This window comes from Chrysochloris asiatica, unplaced genomic scaffold, assembly GCF_000296735.1.
Source record: "Chrysochloris asiatica unplaced genomic scaffold, ChrAsi1.0 scaffold00257, whole genome shotgun sequence".
Lineage (NCBI taxonomy): Eukaryota > Metazoa > Chordata > Mammalia > Afrosoricida > Chrysochloridae > Chrysochloris > Chrysochloris asiatica.
In genome coordinates, this window is record NW_006408775.1 from 223,229 (window position 1) to 239,472 (window position 16,244).

The 16,244-nt window shown below is 56.0% G+C and overlaps 1 protein-coding gene across 1 annotated transcript; it reads left to right on the forward strand.

Annotated features, from left to right (window-relative positions):
• Nucleotides 1-1,233: 1,233 nt before the first annotated feature.
• On the forward strand, nucleotides 1,234-6,643 carry ITFG3 (integrin alpha FG-GAP repeat containing 3). The gene is made up of 11 exons (XM_006873827.1): nucleotides 1,234-1,501; nucleotides 3,491-3,604; nucleotides 3,856-4,047; nucleotides 4,543-4,673; nucleotides 4,793-4,925; nucleotides 5,051-5,169; nucleotides 5,355-5,521; nucleotides 5,601-5,676; nucleotides 5,820-5,975; nucleotides 6,264-6,357; nucleotides 6,432-6,643. Exons 1-11 carry the CDS (start codon nucleotides 1,234-1,236, stop codon nucleotides 6,641-6,643), a joined length of 1,662 nt encoding a protein of 553 aa, XP_006873889.1.
• Nucleotides 6,644-16,244: the final 9,601 nt, after the last annotated feature.

The window sequence follows — 16,244 nt, forward strand, 5'->3', positions numbered from 1 at the left end:
GCATAGAAGTCTTTAAATGAAGTATTTCTATTCAATAATAATAGAAAAATAGTTCTTGACAGAAAGTAAAAAGTATAAAGCAAGAATTAGCGGTCCCTTCCTTGGGTCATCCCTAGAGGGAGCCATTCCTAACAGCCACTGTCTATTCTGGGGTAACCCCCTCCTTTTCCACCTCCTGCCTCATCCTTGCAAGTCCTCAGTAATGAATGGGCGTACTTCCAGTTACGTGGGTCTCATAGTTAACCCCTTCCATCCACTCTATAGAACTTCTGTGGTTAGAATACACCCCACTGCTGGAGAGCAGAAGGACAGGGTAGAACTACCCCAGAGGGTTTCCAAAGCTGTCATCTTTATAGACGCTGACTGCCGCATTTTCCTCCTGCACAGTATCTGACACAAGTTGGCATTTGTTTATTTCTTATATACTGGAGCAGAATCAACTCAGCAGCGTTTCCAGAAGACGACCCTCTTCAATGGGCTTGCCCTTAGTTTTCCAAGATGGCATTCCCAAGTCTCAACCTCAGTCCAGGCTGAGAAGGGAGGGGTGCAAGGAAAGAGCAAGACCCTTTAAGTCAGGCAGGTCCCAGCAGCTAGGTCAACTCGCTGTGAGACTCTGGGCAGCTGTCTGCTTCCCTCCCGCGTGGACTTCTGTCTAAATGGTTTATCGATGATAAATAATAGCAATAGTACTTAGTTAGTATGTGGGTGCTTGAGATGCGTTGGGCACTGTTTCAGGAGCTTTGTATGTACTTGCTGACTTGATGTGATTCCCCGTTTACTGATAAGGAAAAAGCCATGGTCCAATCGAGTGGCCAGTACTCAACTGTACCGCTAGTAAGGGGCAGGGTTGTGACACGGGGTCCCTGGCCCGCTAGTGAGTCCCAACTTCTCACCTGGGCCTGCTGTTCCGCCCACATTGCGGGGTTAGGGTTGTCAGCTCCAGCACTGCCTGGTGTATATTCCGCTCATGCCAGGATGAGGAGGCACGAGGGGAGACACCTATGCGCTAAGGATGAAATTGTGTCCTGCCTCCTCGCTTCCCATTAAGTAAAGGCTTTCTTAAGGTGGCACCATCAATGAGGATTTCATTCCATCTTTTGGACAAATGGGCCACGGTTAAGGGACTGTAAGTGATAGAGATCTGGGGGGCCGGGGATGGGGTGGCAGCAGGCTTCACTAACCCTTGTTTCATTGGCCCAGTGACCAGGAGTTAGACTCAGGAATGTGCCCATGATGGTGGACAACAAGGATCTGGAAGCGGAAATCCATCCCTTGAAGAATGATGACAGGCAATCTCAGGAGAACCTGCAGAGTCGCTCCGATAAGGAAGACCCCTGCAAGAGCCCACCTCCGCGGTCCCGACTGTCCCGGTGCCGGACAGTGGCCTTCTTCGTCTCCCTGTTTATCTGCCTCTTAGTGGTGTTTGTTGTCTCATTCATTGTTCCCTGTCCTGATCGACCTGCGTCACAACGGACATGGAGAATTGATTACAACACCGCAGGTGAGTCTCCTGGTGTCTGGCTGGCTCCCCGGTGCCATGTGTCGCGCTGTGAGGTGAGAAGTGGCTTTGGATAGTAAATCAGCCCTGAGCGGCTGTCAGCCCTATGCCCAAGGTTTCCCTGGAATTTTAGGGTGCTACAGAGCTTCCTGGCAATGAAACTGGGAAGCCTGCCAAGGCTGGTGGGTTTGAACCACCAACCTTGCAGTTAGCAGTCCAGTGCTTATCCTACAGCGCCACCCCAGGACTCCACTCCAGGTAACCACTAGAATGCTTTCTAGTTCCATACATTTGCCTTTTCTTCATATTTTGTATAAATGGAGTCACACTGTAGAAAACCTTGTCTGAGCTTAAATTCTCTCCGTTAGCATGTTTTTAGATTCATCCATGTTGTCAAAAAGGAGCTCTGGTAGCGTAGTGGTTACGAATCGGGCTGCTAACCTCAAGGTCGGCAGTTCGAAACTACTAGCTGTTCCGCGGGAGAAAGATGAGGCTTTGTGTTCCCGTAAAGATTTTCAGCCTCAGAAACCCTGTGCAGGGTCACTATGAGTCGGAACCGACTCCACGGCACTTAACAACAACATGTTTCTTTTTCTTGTTGAATAGTATGCTTTTGCATAGATAGACCATATTGTTTATCCATTTATCAGTTGATAGCACCTGTATTGTTCACTGTGTTTATTACTGTTGTGAATAACACCGCTGTGAACATTCACATATAAATCTTCACGTGGACATAAAACGTTTTTATTTCTCTGGGGTGGAATTCTAGCATGGAATTATTGGACTTCATGATAAGTTTTGACTTCTAAGAAACTGTCAACCCGTTTTTCAAAGCAGTTAAACCACTTTACAGTGCCCGCAGCAGTGCAAGGGCGTTCTGGCTTCTCCGTACCCTTGTCAAGTCTTGTTAGGATCTGTTTTATTGTAGCTCTCCTGCTGGATGTGAAGTTGGGTCTCATTGTGGCTCTAGCTTTCATTTCCCCAATGACTAAGGACCATCAGCATCTTTTCCTGTGGGAAATTTCTAGTCAAATATTTTGTTCCTTTTTTTTGTTTCAACTGGGTTGTTTGTCTTCTTGTTACAAAGTTGAAAGAGTTCTTTACACACCCACTCCTCACTTATCCCCAGACCAAGTCTTTATGTGAAAATCAGTGCTATACAAAATTAAAGGATAGCTCTGGTACCACTCATCTGTCTGTCGTGCTGTGGTGGTCTGAGGTGCTGTGATTCTGAGGGCTATGCCACCGGTGTTTTAAATAACCAGCAGGGTCACCCATGGTGGAAAGGTTTCAGATGAGCTACAAAACAAAGACAGACTAGGAAGAAAGAGTGACAAACTACTTCCGAATCGCTAGTCACTGAAAACTCTATGCATAGCAGAGAAACATTGTCAGATACAGGACTGGAAGGTGGGAGGGCACTCAGAAAGCGATTGTGGAAAAAAATGCCTCCTCAAAGTAGGGTTGACCATAATGACATGAATACAGTTAAGCTCGGGGGGAGAAAAGCACACAGAACCTGCATTTGCTGATGGGCAACAACTTAAAATGAGGAGAAACAGCTGTAAACATCCATTGAAAATTGGAACATGGAATGTACGAAGTATGAATTTGGGAAAATTGGAAGTGGTCAAAAATGAAATGGAACGCATAAACATCGATATCTTAAGGATCAGAGTTCACCTTGTTAGTCCTTGAATTATAAAATGAGTAGCCTAGTGAGGAGGGGTGGCTGAGTGATGTAGATCTCAGACCGTTGTCTTCATAGAGGGTGGCAGCTTGGTCACCTTGTCCATCCTGTCCTGCTCCAAAGGGCTGTGGGAAGTCATTAGACCTGGCGAAGAAGAAGCACTGCTGGGTTGGGGGCAGTCTTGGGGTGGGAGGTGCACACTGGGACAGACCTTCGGAGCAGAGCTCAGCAGGGCAGCAGCAAGTGCTGGACTTGACCCTGGTTGGCCCTGGAAGGTAGCCTGTGGTTGTCTCTTTCAGTCGCCTATAACTTTCTGGCCATGGAAGACGTAAACAGAGATAGGATCCAAGACATCCTCTTCCTTTATAAAACCGCCAACAGCAGCAATTCCAACCGATCCTGCGCAGATGAAGGTAATTTTGCTTTTGTCCAGAAAGGAGGCTGTTTATCAAGGGCTTGTCTGTCCGGGCACCCCATTACTCCGCCAGTGTTTAAGGAGCAGTGATGAGACCTCAACAGACCACACTCATCACCCTCCCCACTGTGCAAGCCGAGCCCTCAGCCCCCCACCCTGCTGCTGGTCACTTCAGAGCGGCCAGCAGGCAGGAGAAGGGGTGGGGCAGCAGAAGAGGACCACAGCAGACGCACGCTCTACCCCCAGCAGGCTTCTCCTCTCCCTGTGCCTTCGCGGCTGCTGTGTCTGGAGCCAATGGGAGTCTGCTCTGGGAGAGGCCTGTGGCACAGGATGTGACCCTGGTACAGTGTACTAGCCCCCAGCAGAGGGACAGTGGGGTGCTGTCAGCCTGCATCCTCGTGGAGGGATCCGGATTGGTCATAGCTTTGGACCCTTTCACAGGTAGACAGCCAGGTACTGCGGACGGGAGGGGCACAGTGGTGAGCTGTGTTACAGGAAGGCGTGGTGTCAGGGTGCCACCGTCTGGACAGGGCGGTGAGAACTGTCCAATGAAGCCGCAGGCCACAGTTCTGCTTGTCCATGCAGGTGTTTACTGTGCGTACCTGTCCCAGGGAACTCTGCGATTGGAGATGGAGGGGTACCCTGGCGCAAATCCAGGATGTGGTGACCCTCTCCCGGCCCGGCCGTCAGAGGCCTGTGTAGGAAGAAGTTGGGGGTTTGGCTGAACAGGTTCCCTGTACCTTTCCCCACTGGCCCTGCGATGTTTAGTGTCAAACGGAAAGCACAGACAAGCCCAGAAGGCCCCTTCCGAGGTCCCAGCTACTTGGGGTGTAGTGAGCTGGTACCAGTCCCCTAGCCATCAGAGGTTGTGGCTGGTGCCAGGCCGTACGGACTGCAGAGGGGGACCCAGTGTCCAGCGGTGGTGTCTGTGTTTAGGGGAAGCCTTATGGAGTCATCCCAGCAGCCTCGGGGGGAACACGTCCATCCTGAGTCTCCTGCTTGGGTTACCTGACGTTGACAGTGATGGGCTCCCTGACTTGCTGGTCCTCACCAGGGAGGACAAGGAGGTACCCATGGACCCTGCACCCCTCCTTGCTTCCCACCCACCGTGGACTGGCCAGGCCTGCATGCTGCTGGGCATCTTGGTCAGGATTGTCTCCAAGCCCCAATGCCTCTGTGGTTGCAGATGAGCTGCTACCTCTACTCAGGCGGCACCGGGAGCCAGGTTGGCAGCAAAGGCCGCCTCGGGACAGACGGGGAGAAGGACGTACTCTTACACGTCACCAGGACAGGAGCCCACTACCTCCTGTTTCCCTGTGGTGGGTACTAATGTGCAGGGCTCTGGGACTTGTCCCCACAAACCAAGAGGAGCACAGAGGCTGGCCTTTGGGGCATAGGTGGCCCCCAGGCTTGGGGTGATGCCTACTCCCCTATTCCTGAGCAGCACGTTCCCTCTGTGGCTGGTCCTTGAAGAGTCTGCTGGAGGGGATGACGGGGCGAGAGAGCCACCTCCAGAGGGACCTGATCTGGGAGCGCACCATCAACACCACCACTTACAGGTTGGTCTGCACACTGGTGCCCACCACACACCCAGACGGGGCACAGGACAGGCCCAAGGCCATCAGGGGTTCACACAGGAACAAGCGGAAGACGGGGTCTCACTCATGTCTTGTCGAGGGGGACCTGGTCAAGGGATAAAGAACCGTGGCTGTGCGGATGGGCCGAGGTCCCCTGGCTGCTCACACGAGGTTTGTGCCCGCCTCCTCTATCACAGCCCCAGGGCCATCCGCTACCAGATGCTTGTCCCTGGGAGAGCTGGCGAGGACCTGCTCCTCGTGGGCTCTGAGGCCTGTATGCTGCTGGATGGACAGGACTTGGTGCCCCGCTGGATCCTCGGTGACACCCAGGTCTTCAGGTGCGTGCAGGGGCTGTGGTCACCATGGGCAGGCCCCTGTCTGGGGGTTCCCTCCATTCACTGTCGGCTCTCCTCCTAGAAAACCCATCCTTGGTCACTACAAACCCGACACCTTGGCAGTGGTCATTGAAAATGGAACCGGCATCAACAGACAGGTGGGAACTATTTCCTGCTGGACCCCACAGTTGACCAAACAGCTGGAACAAGGGTGGTACTGTGCCTGACAGGTTTGCTGGGATGGGAAGGGTCTCGATAAGATGGCCTGCATGCCCACTGCCCACAGCTGACCTCTCCCCAGGTTCTGCTCCTGGGCCTCGAAACTGGGGCCATCCTGTGGCATCAGCCCCTCCCAGACCTCCCCAGGGGTCCACCGTCCGCTAGCGTGCTGACTGCAGACCACCGCTCCGCCTTCTTCTTCTGGGGCCTGCCTGAGGGGGTCGGCACCAACCAGATGGTACAGGTGTGGTGGGAGGGGAACCACGTATGGCCCCATGTCAAAAGTAGTTCTCCTCTAAAGGGGGCTGCCACAGGGCCCGGAAGAAGGAACATGGGGGTAACAGTGAGGCCTTGTTTCCACCCGACATGGATGGAACAGGGTCCCAGAGAAGGATCAGGTTGGAGGGGCTGGAAGGCGGGGACAGAGTGGAAGTTTGACAAGTTCTATGGTGGTGGCTGGAACATCCCTCAGGATTCAGTCTGTTGGGAGTGGACTGACTGATCCATGGAGGTCCTCTCCCCCCAGGACACCCCACGCAGCCTCTACATGTTCCACCCCACCCTGCCTGGTGTCCTGCTGGAGCTGGCCAATGTCTCGGTCAATATCATTGCCTTCCAGGGTGAGTGCACCTGGTGGGGTCCTCACAGGACCCAGGTTCAATGCAGAGCAGCTCTGACAGCCATGTCCCCACAGCTGTCCTGTTGGAGCCAAGCCGTCACGCCGCCTACATCCTGCTGACAGGCCCAGAGAATCCTGCTGCCCCTGGCCTGGTCTCGGTGACCAAACACAAGGTGCGGGACAGTATCCTGGACAGCAGAGTCGTGTACCTGGGTCGTGACCGGGACAACAGCGACCAGGCTGTCAGGGACCACTTCTTCCGGCTGCGGTACCGGAGCGAGTCGTGACGATGCTGCCCAATTAAACTTCCGGAAAACTGACTTGGTGATCTCCAGACCCGCTCTGTCCTCCCTGCTCTGGCTGCCCCGTCCCCACCACATGTGTGGGCGAGGGAACGTTGGGGCCTGCTGTCATCTTCCATGTCCCAGACAGCCACACGGGCCCTGACCCTCACACTGGATTTCACTCCTAGGAGAGTATCTTTGCTAAGGCCGTTCTTAAGAGGGACTAGACGTCCCTCAGCGGCTCCTCTTCCCCTGTGGACAACCCCCAGGGGTCACAGGTGGGCCTTGGGGGTGGTCTTGGGTGCCAGCCTCTCCATACCGCGGTGCCTGGAGCATAGTCGGGCTGACTGCAATGATGGCTTTGGTTGGAAGCTCTTCATGCAGGTCCTCAGGGCCTGACCCTTCCTGGTGCTGACCACTCAAGCTGGGCTGCCCGATACAAGACTCACCTCTGTGCCTTGTGTCCTGGGCTGAGGGCAGTGTGTGGGCTCAGCCCTTTGGAGCCAGAGCAACCAGCCCACCAGTGAATAAAGGGTTGGACTGTCCAGTTCAGAAGCCCTAGGGCATGGGCGAGTGTCTGTCTGTCTGTCTGTGCGCGTGGTCCTGAGGTGGTGGACTGCAGGGGTAGGAAGGGCAGCCAAGGAGGTGAGGGACCCTCTATACCAGCTTCTTACACAGATTCCCCCAGATCCATCAGCCACAGGTCCAGCTGTATCTAGGGTCTGAGAACCCCACTGCCCCACAGCAAGCCAGTCCCGGCCTCCTGCCCAGAGGGTCAGTGACTAGGAGTGAGGTGTGACGAGTTTCTCAGCCCCCAGAAACATCCCGATTGATCCTAAACCTGAAACCCTTGCTTCACAGGTGCTCAAACTGAGATACCCTGTCGGTGAAGGGGTCTGGGGAAGGTCCTATGCCCAGGAAAGTCCACACAGAGGGACAGGGAGGGTTCCTTCAGGTCACAGTCCACAGGCCACTCGGAGCCAGCCGCAGTAACAGGTAGGGCCCCCTCTGGGAGGGTGCAAGTCATCCCTGGATAGATCACACGGGTTGGGGACCCCACTCTGGAATTGGGGATCCAGACACTCCTTTGCTGGTAAGCAGGGGTTTCAGTTCCCCTTTTGTTGCTAAGGGCCATCGAGTTGGGATCTGCCTCATAGCAACCCTGTACAGGGTTTCCAAGGAGCAGCTGGTGAGTTCGAACTGACGGCCCAAACTAACGTTGCAGTTTACCGTATTAACCGGCAGCGCCAGTGTTGTGAAGTGCCGTCAAGTCAATTCCAACTCACAGCGACCCTGTATAGAGTTTCCAAGAAGCAGCTGGTGAGCTTGAACCTCCGACCTTGCAGTTCAAACTCTTAGGCCTCCATAAATGCCTACCCCATGGTACTGCCCCAGCACACACAGGAGGGCGAGTGGTTCCTAATCCACAGTGATCCCACCACCCACAGCATATGCCTGGAACCTGGAGAGTTCTCACATGGCTCTACCCCTAAAATCACCAGAGCACAGAGCCCCTCCCCCCCATAAATAAACCACTGTCCCCGGGAGACCCAGCTCTCCATAGTCCCCCTCCCCCCTTCCTCTCAGCCCTCTTCCTCTAGCTGACAGGATCAGGTGCACAATGGGCTGTCCCCACCCCAAAGGGCAATGTTCATCCTGTGTACCAACACCCAAGTGCATACACAGAACCCCCAGACAGTGTCCCCCAGAGGGCCAGCTTTCCACAGTCCATGTAGCCTGGTAGACCTCCCCCCTGTCCTCTGACGTGTACATTATGTACACACCTGTACACTGACATGCATGCACAGGCCCTTGACAAGGTCATTGATTTCTGAGGGGGGGGGGGAGGGTGTGGCCATTCCTCCCCTCTGGCCCCCGCCCACTAAACCCTTCAGAACTGAACCCAGAGGCCAAGCCTGGACCTTCCCTTCTGGACTGTGTCTGGGAGGAGATACTGGGGAGCTTGGGGTACAGCACTCCCCAACCCTGGGCCAGAGACTGCCTCACTGCCCGCCACAGACATCAGAATTATGCAAGTCTGCTGGTGAAGTCATGGGGGACGGTGAGCACCGGGCCTGCAGACTTGTCCTGAAACATCTTTGGAAGTTAGGAATGTTCCAGAGTTCCCACTCAAGGTCAGCATTCATGTTAACACTGCTTGTCAGAGACAATTGGCTGAGTTCCTGCTTCCCGGAGCTTGCCCTGAACTCAGTGGTCTTGGGGCTGAGGTGCCCCTCAGTGAGGGTGGGAGCGTGAAGCATCAGCCTCTGGGGTCTCTGGTCTGACCTGCCCATCTCAGCCCACCCTCCTTCAGGTGGCATATCCTCCCCAACCTGCCAGATTATTGCAGTCCCTCCCAGGAAGTGGGGCTCAGCTGTCTCCCTCTGGGAGGTGAGAAGAGGGAGCAGTCAGAGAGGGGGCACTGGTGCCAGGAGGCTGAGGCCCAGAGAATGGACGGTAAAGGCCATGATCCACAGGCTTTCAGGACAGGAAGGGCTGAGAGGGCTAGGTGCACAATGGGCTGTCCCCACCCCCAGGAACAATCGATCCAGGGTCCCTGGAACGGGAACACACTGTGGGCATGGGTGAGAAGATGGTAAGTATGTGGTGGCAGCGGTCAGCGGTCAGTACTCACCATTTCTTGGTCTCGGGTAGGTGCACAGCGCTGCCAGCACGCTCCTGTGCATGTTGGACTTGAGGAACCGAGGGTAGGAATCCCACAAGGGATGCAGAGATGGCCTTCAGCCCTGCTTCCAGGTAGCTAGTGAACGTGCTAGCAGATGGGGCTGTCCAGATTTCAAATCAGACCGAGCTGGCTCCCCCACGGGTTTCTATGACCAGAGAAAAACCAGGAGGTGGGACATGTAAGAGGGAACAAGGACCCTCCACATACCCTGCATAAAGAGTTCCAGGACCCCAGGAATCAACACTGTGAGGCAGATGGAACTGGTATACGATTGAGCAAGGCGGGCGAGGAATCAGTGTATATCAGGGCTTGTATTTAAACAAGAAAAATGTCAACTTTGAATCAGTAACTTCAGTGGGATATAGGAAACTTGATGGAGGCAGACTATTAAATGTACCTTGATTTTAAACCAGGTGAATTCTGACGTGATTATGAAACAAAGTTACCAACTAAGCAATCCTTAGACGTTTTGAAGGTGAAATGCATGAAGCCGATGGAGTGTCCCATCCAGAGGTGACTGGTCAGCAGGAGACCCTGTCCCAGCACACCTTCACCTTCATGACCATGTACACATGCAGCTGGTTATCATCCAACACGTAGGAATGAGGCCGGTGCAACACCCCCCCCACACACACATATACTCCTCTCTGCGGTCGGCTCCATGGAGGGCTGTAGATGTTGACCCAGGGGGCTGCACCAGGTGCCAGGAACTGCCTGTAGGGATGTTCCCTGTGGGTCCCAGCCAGGAGCCCCCGCCCCCGCCGCACTCACTGCCTAGTCTTTGTTGAGATCCTCAGCTAGGGGTTCAGAGCAGGTCAGGAGTAGGGGGTTTGAGGTGGGTGGGTGGAATCACAAGGGTCAGAGTGGGTCAGGGGCCGTACAGGGATGAGTGGAAGCCGGAGCTAGGTCCTTCTCACCCCTGAACTCCTTCCTGAGAAAACCCATGAACTGGGCCCGACCCATGGGATCAAGGACCTACCTCCGGTTCTTTTTCTTTAGGGGGCCAGTCTGGAAAGCCCCTCCCCTAACTGGGGTGGAGGAGAGAGGATCTGATTTTCTAGGAGGACTCTGGAGATTTCCAGAAAGTTCTATGGACCTTTCAGGTTCTCAGAGTTGCCTAAGAGTCTCCAAATGTGATTAATGTTTTGAGTCTTCAGACGTATTTTAGTGATTCTTTAAAACTCAACGTATGTTGCTAACAGGGTCACACAGAAAGCCCCATGTTGCTAACTTGTGATCCCAGGTTTAACTTCGCATGTTCAGACCCAAAACTCTTGATAGCCCAAATTGGAGGAGGAGATGGCAGGTTTTCATCTCAGCGCGAGCCCCCTGCCCTCTCCCACCCGTGGGAACGGGGGACACTGGTCTATCAAATAGGAACTGGGTCTCGGCTCTGCATCAGGCTGGGGAGGGCTGGGCTTGAGTGCAGCTCTGCAGGGGCCAGCTTGGCCCCCACCAACTCCTGCTGATCTACCTGATGCTACCCACTCCCAGGAAATGCCCCTCCCTCCCTACATCCACATCACTTACTGCCCCACGAGCAGCAGGGAGAGCAAGAGGCAGAGGTGGGGAGGATCAGGAAGACCAGTGGGAGGGAGGTGGACGTGTATTCGGGGCACGCACCATCTACACTGGCCTGCAGTGCCTGCCCCCTACTCTGGACCCTACTCCAGCACACTGGGGACCCCGGGCTGTGGAGGGGAGAGTACTGAGACCCTGTCTTCTGAAGCTCGTGGAAACATGATGGGAGAACTTGGGGGTACCACCGCTGCCTCAAACCTTAGCTGAGATCTCTGCACACCTCGCTTGGTGACTTCTCCCCGCTGTCCTGTCCACCACCTTCTACAACTACACCTTAATCCCTCAGTCCCCTTCTAATGACCTCCCAACCCTGCCGTCACCCTCACCCCCGTGCATCCTTCCACCCATCTACCCAGACACCCTACCAGCCCATCCTTACTTAACACACTCACTAAATCGAAACCCAGCCTACTCCCTACCCCATTCTTAGCCCCCAACACTGTCAGAGCCACTTGCCAAGTCAAAGACTCACCAGCCCCTGGCCCCCAGAAACTCCATCCTCAGACACATGTCCAATCTGCCCCACCCTCAGCTATCAGTCCCTTCCCCCATGGGCTCCTCCCCCAGCAGCCACCAGAGACTTAAGATGACCTTTCTCTCCACCTAGAGCTGAGCACACTCATGCCAGGATGGCCTGGCCATCTCCCTGCATGGTCCCTCACTACAAGGGACTTCAAACCACCCATCAGAACTATGGTTTGTCTTTTCAAGGGTCTTCTCCACCCTTGGCTTCATGTGCCCTCCCTCAGACTCCAGAGAGAAACTCACCCTGGAATTCTGGGTTCAGATGGGCAGTGATTTAGTGCCTCCTGCCAGGAGTGCAGACCCTGGAGCTTAAATTGAGGCTAAGGGTGGGCTCACTGGGGGCTGGTTCACCAGCCAATACGTTTGCTCCCCCTTCTACACGGCTTGCCCGCCCTGGGAAGGAGTAAGCAGTTTTGGGGGAGCTCTGCTCATCACAGAACCTGCTCACCAGGGCTGGCAGCTGGTCCCGGACCAAGCCTGGACTATGCAGCTGGTGGTCCCGACTCAGAGGCTGGGGTGTGGTTGTGACTGGGCCTAGGCAGGGAAGGCATGGTCGGAGTGTAACCCGTGGGCATGGATCTGGTTGAAGGGGCCGGACAGATGTGTTGTCCTTGTGCTGTTGAGCTGATTACAACTCATAGCTAGCTACCCTGTAGAGGGTTTCCGAGGAGCAGCTAGTGGGTTTGAACTGCCGATACTATAGTTGGCAGTCCAGTGCTTACCTGCTTACCCTGCAGCACCACACCAGGAGTCCACATGGATATGGGCGTGGCCATATGGGTATGGGCAGGACCGTGGTCATGTCCAGGCATGGTCTAAGTTTAGGAAACATGGGCATGGAACATGGTCTGGGCATGGTCAGGGTTGACAGGTGGGCGTGGATTTAGGCTGATCCCTGGCCCGCATCACTACCAAGTCCCACATGCCATAGCGGTCCTAAAGAGCGACAAGATTCCAGTGGGTAACCTCCTGGGGGGGGGGTGTGAATCTGGGGGGAGGTGTCGGGTCAGGATCATCCTTTGGGGGTAAACCCTGGAGGAGACTATGCTTTAGGTCCTCAATCCACCCCATCAAAGTAAGCCCAGCTTTGCAAACTCAGGCCTGGGGCCACGTGTGGGGTTGTGGGTTCCTCTGGCTGGATTCTGCCTGGGGTGGAGGGAGCGAAGGTCTCCCCCTCTCATGTCCAACCAGAATTCCCTGCTTTCGGATGTTCTTTTTAGTCAAATATATGGCTGGAAAGCAGGGGTGGGGGGCATCAGGCTGCAGAGGCCAGACCCTGCCCCCATACCCTTGGCATGGCCCTAAAGCTGAACTTCCAGAACCTCTGAACCCTTGTCACTCACCATAGTCCAGTTCAGCTGCTGGCCACAAAGTGCTTGTACAGAAATACAGCATCTGGTGCTGGCAGGGGCAAGGATAGCTGCAAACCCTAGGCCTTGCCCCCCGCCCCATGTCATCCTGAGAAAGTGTCTGGGCTGGGGCTGGGGCTGGGGTGTCAGTATCTCCCAGGCCACCTATGGCCAGCAGGCCCAGCCAGCCACGGTCATTTTCTACCTAGCAAGGAGCTAACTCCTTTCTGGGGTGGAGGTCTTGGATCCTGGTGACTTGAGTCCCTGTCCTAGGATGGGAGGGTCTGGAGGAGACATAGGGAGGGGTGGGCCGCCCAGTGAGCAGCTGTCCAGTGATATTCACTGTCCCACCCTTTTTTAGGGGTGGAGCCTAAACACTAGGAGTCAGAAAAATCCTCGGTGGGTGCTGCTCACGCCTTTACACACACAACTTCCTGTCCAGGCCTTAAAGAGCGGGGGAACGGACCCCCAGGTCCACAGTGACAGCACCACCCTCCCAAGGGTGTCCACTTGTCAGGGTGCCCCCCTTCCCCAGGCCCAGCCTGACCTGGAACCTGCAGGGGGTTCGTCAGGCTGGAGGGTGAGGCTGTGGGGGGCGGGGGTCACACAGTGGGTATACATAGCCATACTTTACCAGGACGGTGCCCAGGTACAGGGCCTCTGGGGGAGGCAGAGGGATTTGAGTACCCCTCACCCCAGCATACACGGTCCGGTCCTGACACCTGTGAGTCACCTACTCTAGGTTCTCAACATAGTAACCCTAACCCACCATCCAGTGCCTGGGGGCGGTGGGTGGCTGGACAGCAGCGGGCCTCACCCTCCTCAGACATGGAATACTTCCGGGTTAGCTGCTGCCTGCACAGGAAAGGTTGGGTGGGGAGGTCAAGGCAGGGCTGCCCGCCACTCCCATCCCCCCAAGGTTCCCGGCTGGTCTCACCGGTCACCAATGACATAGGTAAGCAGGCGCCCTGATCAGAGGGAGTCCCGCATGCTCACAACCATCCGCTCCATCTGGCAGAAAGACGGTGAGGGGCTGCCCCGACTGCCTGCCCCCAGATCTCTACTTTCAGGTTCAGGGCTCAGAGATCAGTTTATTCAGAGAGGGGATTCATTCATACGCACTAACGGTGGCATTTCAGCCGAGGCAGACGACAGAGGCGGGGAAGGGGCCGCGGAGGCAAGGTGTGAACCCCTGACCACCGGGGGTCTGGCCGCTCCTACATTGCGCACTCACTCCAGCCTCGTGTCCCCCAACGCATCCGCCTCTCACTCCTTTCGGCCCCTCCTCCGCGACCAGAAAATCCATGGGGACAGCGGGGCCCCCAGGCTCCGTGCCAGAGCCCACCTGACACCCACCTTGCTCAAACATTGCATTTGCGTACGGGGACGCATGCCGGGAGGCTCACAACCGGCGGCCATGGTAGCAAAGCACGGCCGGATTGGTCTGGGCTGACCCACGGGGTCCCATCCTGCCCGCGCCCGCCCCCTGCTGGCCGCATTCATGTCAAACTCCCCCCTCGCCCAGCTCTCCCGGCCACGTGCCAAAAGGAGCTCAGAGATGCCCACCCTGGTGCAGAGACTTATAAGGGGGCGCTAAAGTGGGGTAGGGTGAGGGTCTCTGGGCGTTGGGAGCTGATAAGTCTCAGGCTGGGGTGGGACTCAGGGGCTTCAGGAGAGGGTGCCGGGTGAGAAAGGTTGGCTGAGTGGGGGAAGGTGGTTTTAGGGCTTCAGGCACTCACCCCTCCCCACCTGAGTGTGATTCATCTTGATGGGGCAAAGGGGGCTGGGGGCTGGGTGAGGGGTGTGGCTGCCATGAGCGTGTGACTCACGAGCGCCACCAGGTGGAGGCCGCGGGGTGCTGCTGGGTGTGGCCTCCCTCGTGGTAGACGCACCGCGGTTGTTGGAGTGAGAGAGGCTCTGAGGCAGGTTGGGTGTGCTGTTTGTGGGGTACCGGATGTTCCCATGCTGTAATGCTAAGTGTCCGCGTCGGCACCGGGGCATAGTCCTTACCATGGTTTCTTTCCTGCGGGTTCTCTGTGAGTCCCAAGAGGCAGGGGACCTCTGCAGACTCACCTTGGGGCACTGCTTAGGATCAACTAGGGGATAGATCGATAGGAAGAGACCTCATCCAGAACCTCCTGGTACGAAAGGGCTTTATTGAGGAGGGGGTTATCTTAATACCCCACCCCCAGATTCACCTACAACCTCTGAACCCTCTCCTCCTATGCTCTAGAACACCACCCAGACCCCTTGAGCTGAGGCCCAGACTCCTCTGGTCCCATTGGACAGGATGGTTGACCCATTTTTTTAGGGTCTTACAGGCATATTTCTGTCTCCTTGGAGACTAACTTTGCCCTCTCCCGGGGCTCAGAAGTGCTGGGGCGGTTGGAGGGAGCAGGTGGACAATTGGCATTTGGCCATAGCCTCCACCAGGTCTGAGTCCATTTTCAACGTTTATCTAGGAAGGGCTAGGGGAGGGGAGGAAGGGGGTCTCCTCCCTTAGCTCAGGTGAAAGCCACTACCTAGCAATCCACCTCCAGTCTGGGGTCAACTGACCTCTGGGACCCCTCTAGGAGAGGGGCAGCAGGGTTAGGGGGCTTCTTCTGGAGAAAGATTGGGGGGCAGGCAGGACTGGGCAGTTACCACATGTTCCCAGCACCATCTGTGTGTCCCCAGTGATGGGAGAGGGGCCTCAGACTGGTTGCTCCAGCTCCGCCCCCTCACTTTGATTCTGCGGTTCCCTGGCCACCTGCTCTGGCTGACCTCAACCTCCCAATCCCATCCTGTCTCAGTTTAGGTGTTAGGGTCAGAAGCTCCTCTCTCAGCATCCCACTCTCCGCCATACCTGGAGGGATTTCCTTTGGTTCTATGTCCCTTTCTCCCACACCGAGATCGCCACAAGGGGTTCCTGTGAGCCTACACAGATCACCTCCCTCCACACACTCGCTCACACGTGTCGGGAACACATATCCATACAGAGGTCTGAGAACATGAGTTAGCACATCTAGTGTGTTCCAGACTGCAACCCACTGTGTGATTGTCCCTCTGATCCTCTAGAATGAGAGACCCAGGTGGGCCCAGGTGTCCCCACTGCCCCAGAAAGCGGTGCCAACAAGGCAGGGCCTCAGGTGTGGCCTATAATGAGAATCTTGGGACATGGTGGGGAGGGATGCACACCTGCTCCACTCAGAGGCCCTGGCCCCATCTGCCCCGCCCAGAGGGCTTCCCCAGAGGCCCCCCTCCCAGACTCTCCCCCTCCCCGCCTGTCATGGGAGGCGAGGCGGCCCTGACAGCCAGAGCAGGGTGGGGGCCGCGACCACGACCACAACAGCCTGCTTTCGTGCCCAGGGCGGGTCCGTGCGGGGTCGGCTGTTCAGTGCGCCGGCGCCGGCTACCACTGGGTGCGGAGCTTGTGCGGGGCCGGGCGGGTGACACGCGCGTCTCTGCGGGGCTGCGCGGGGTC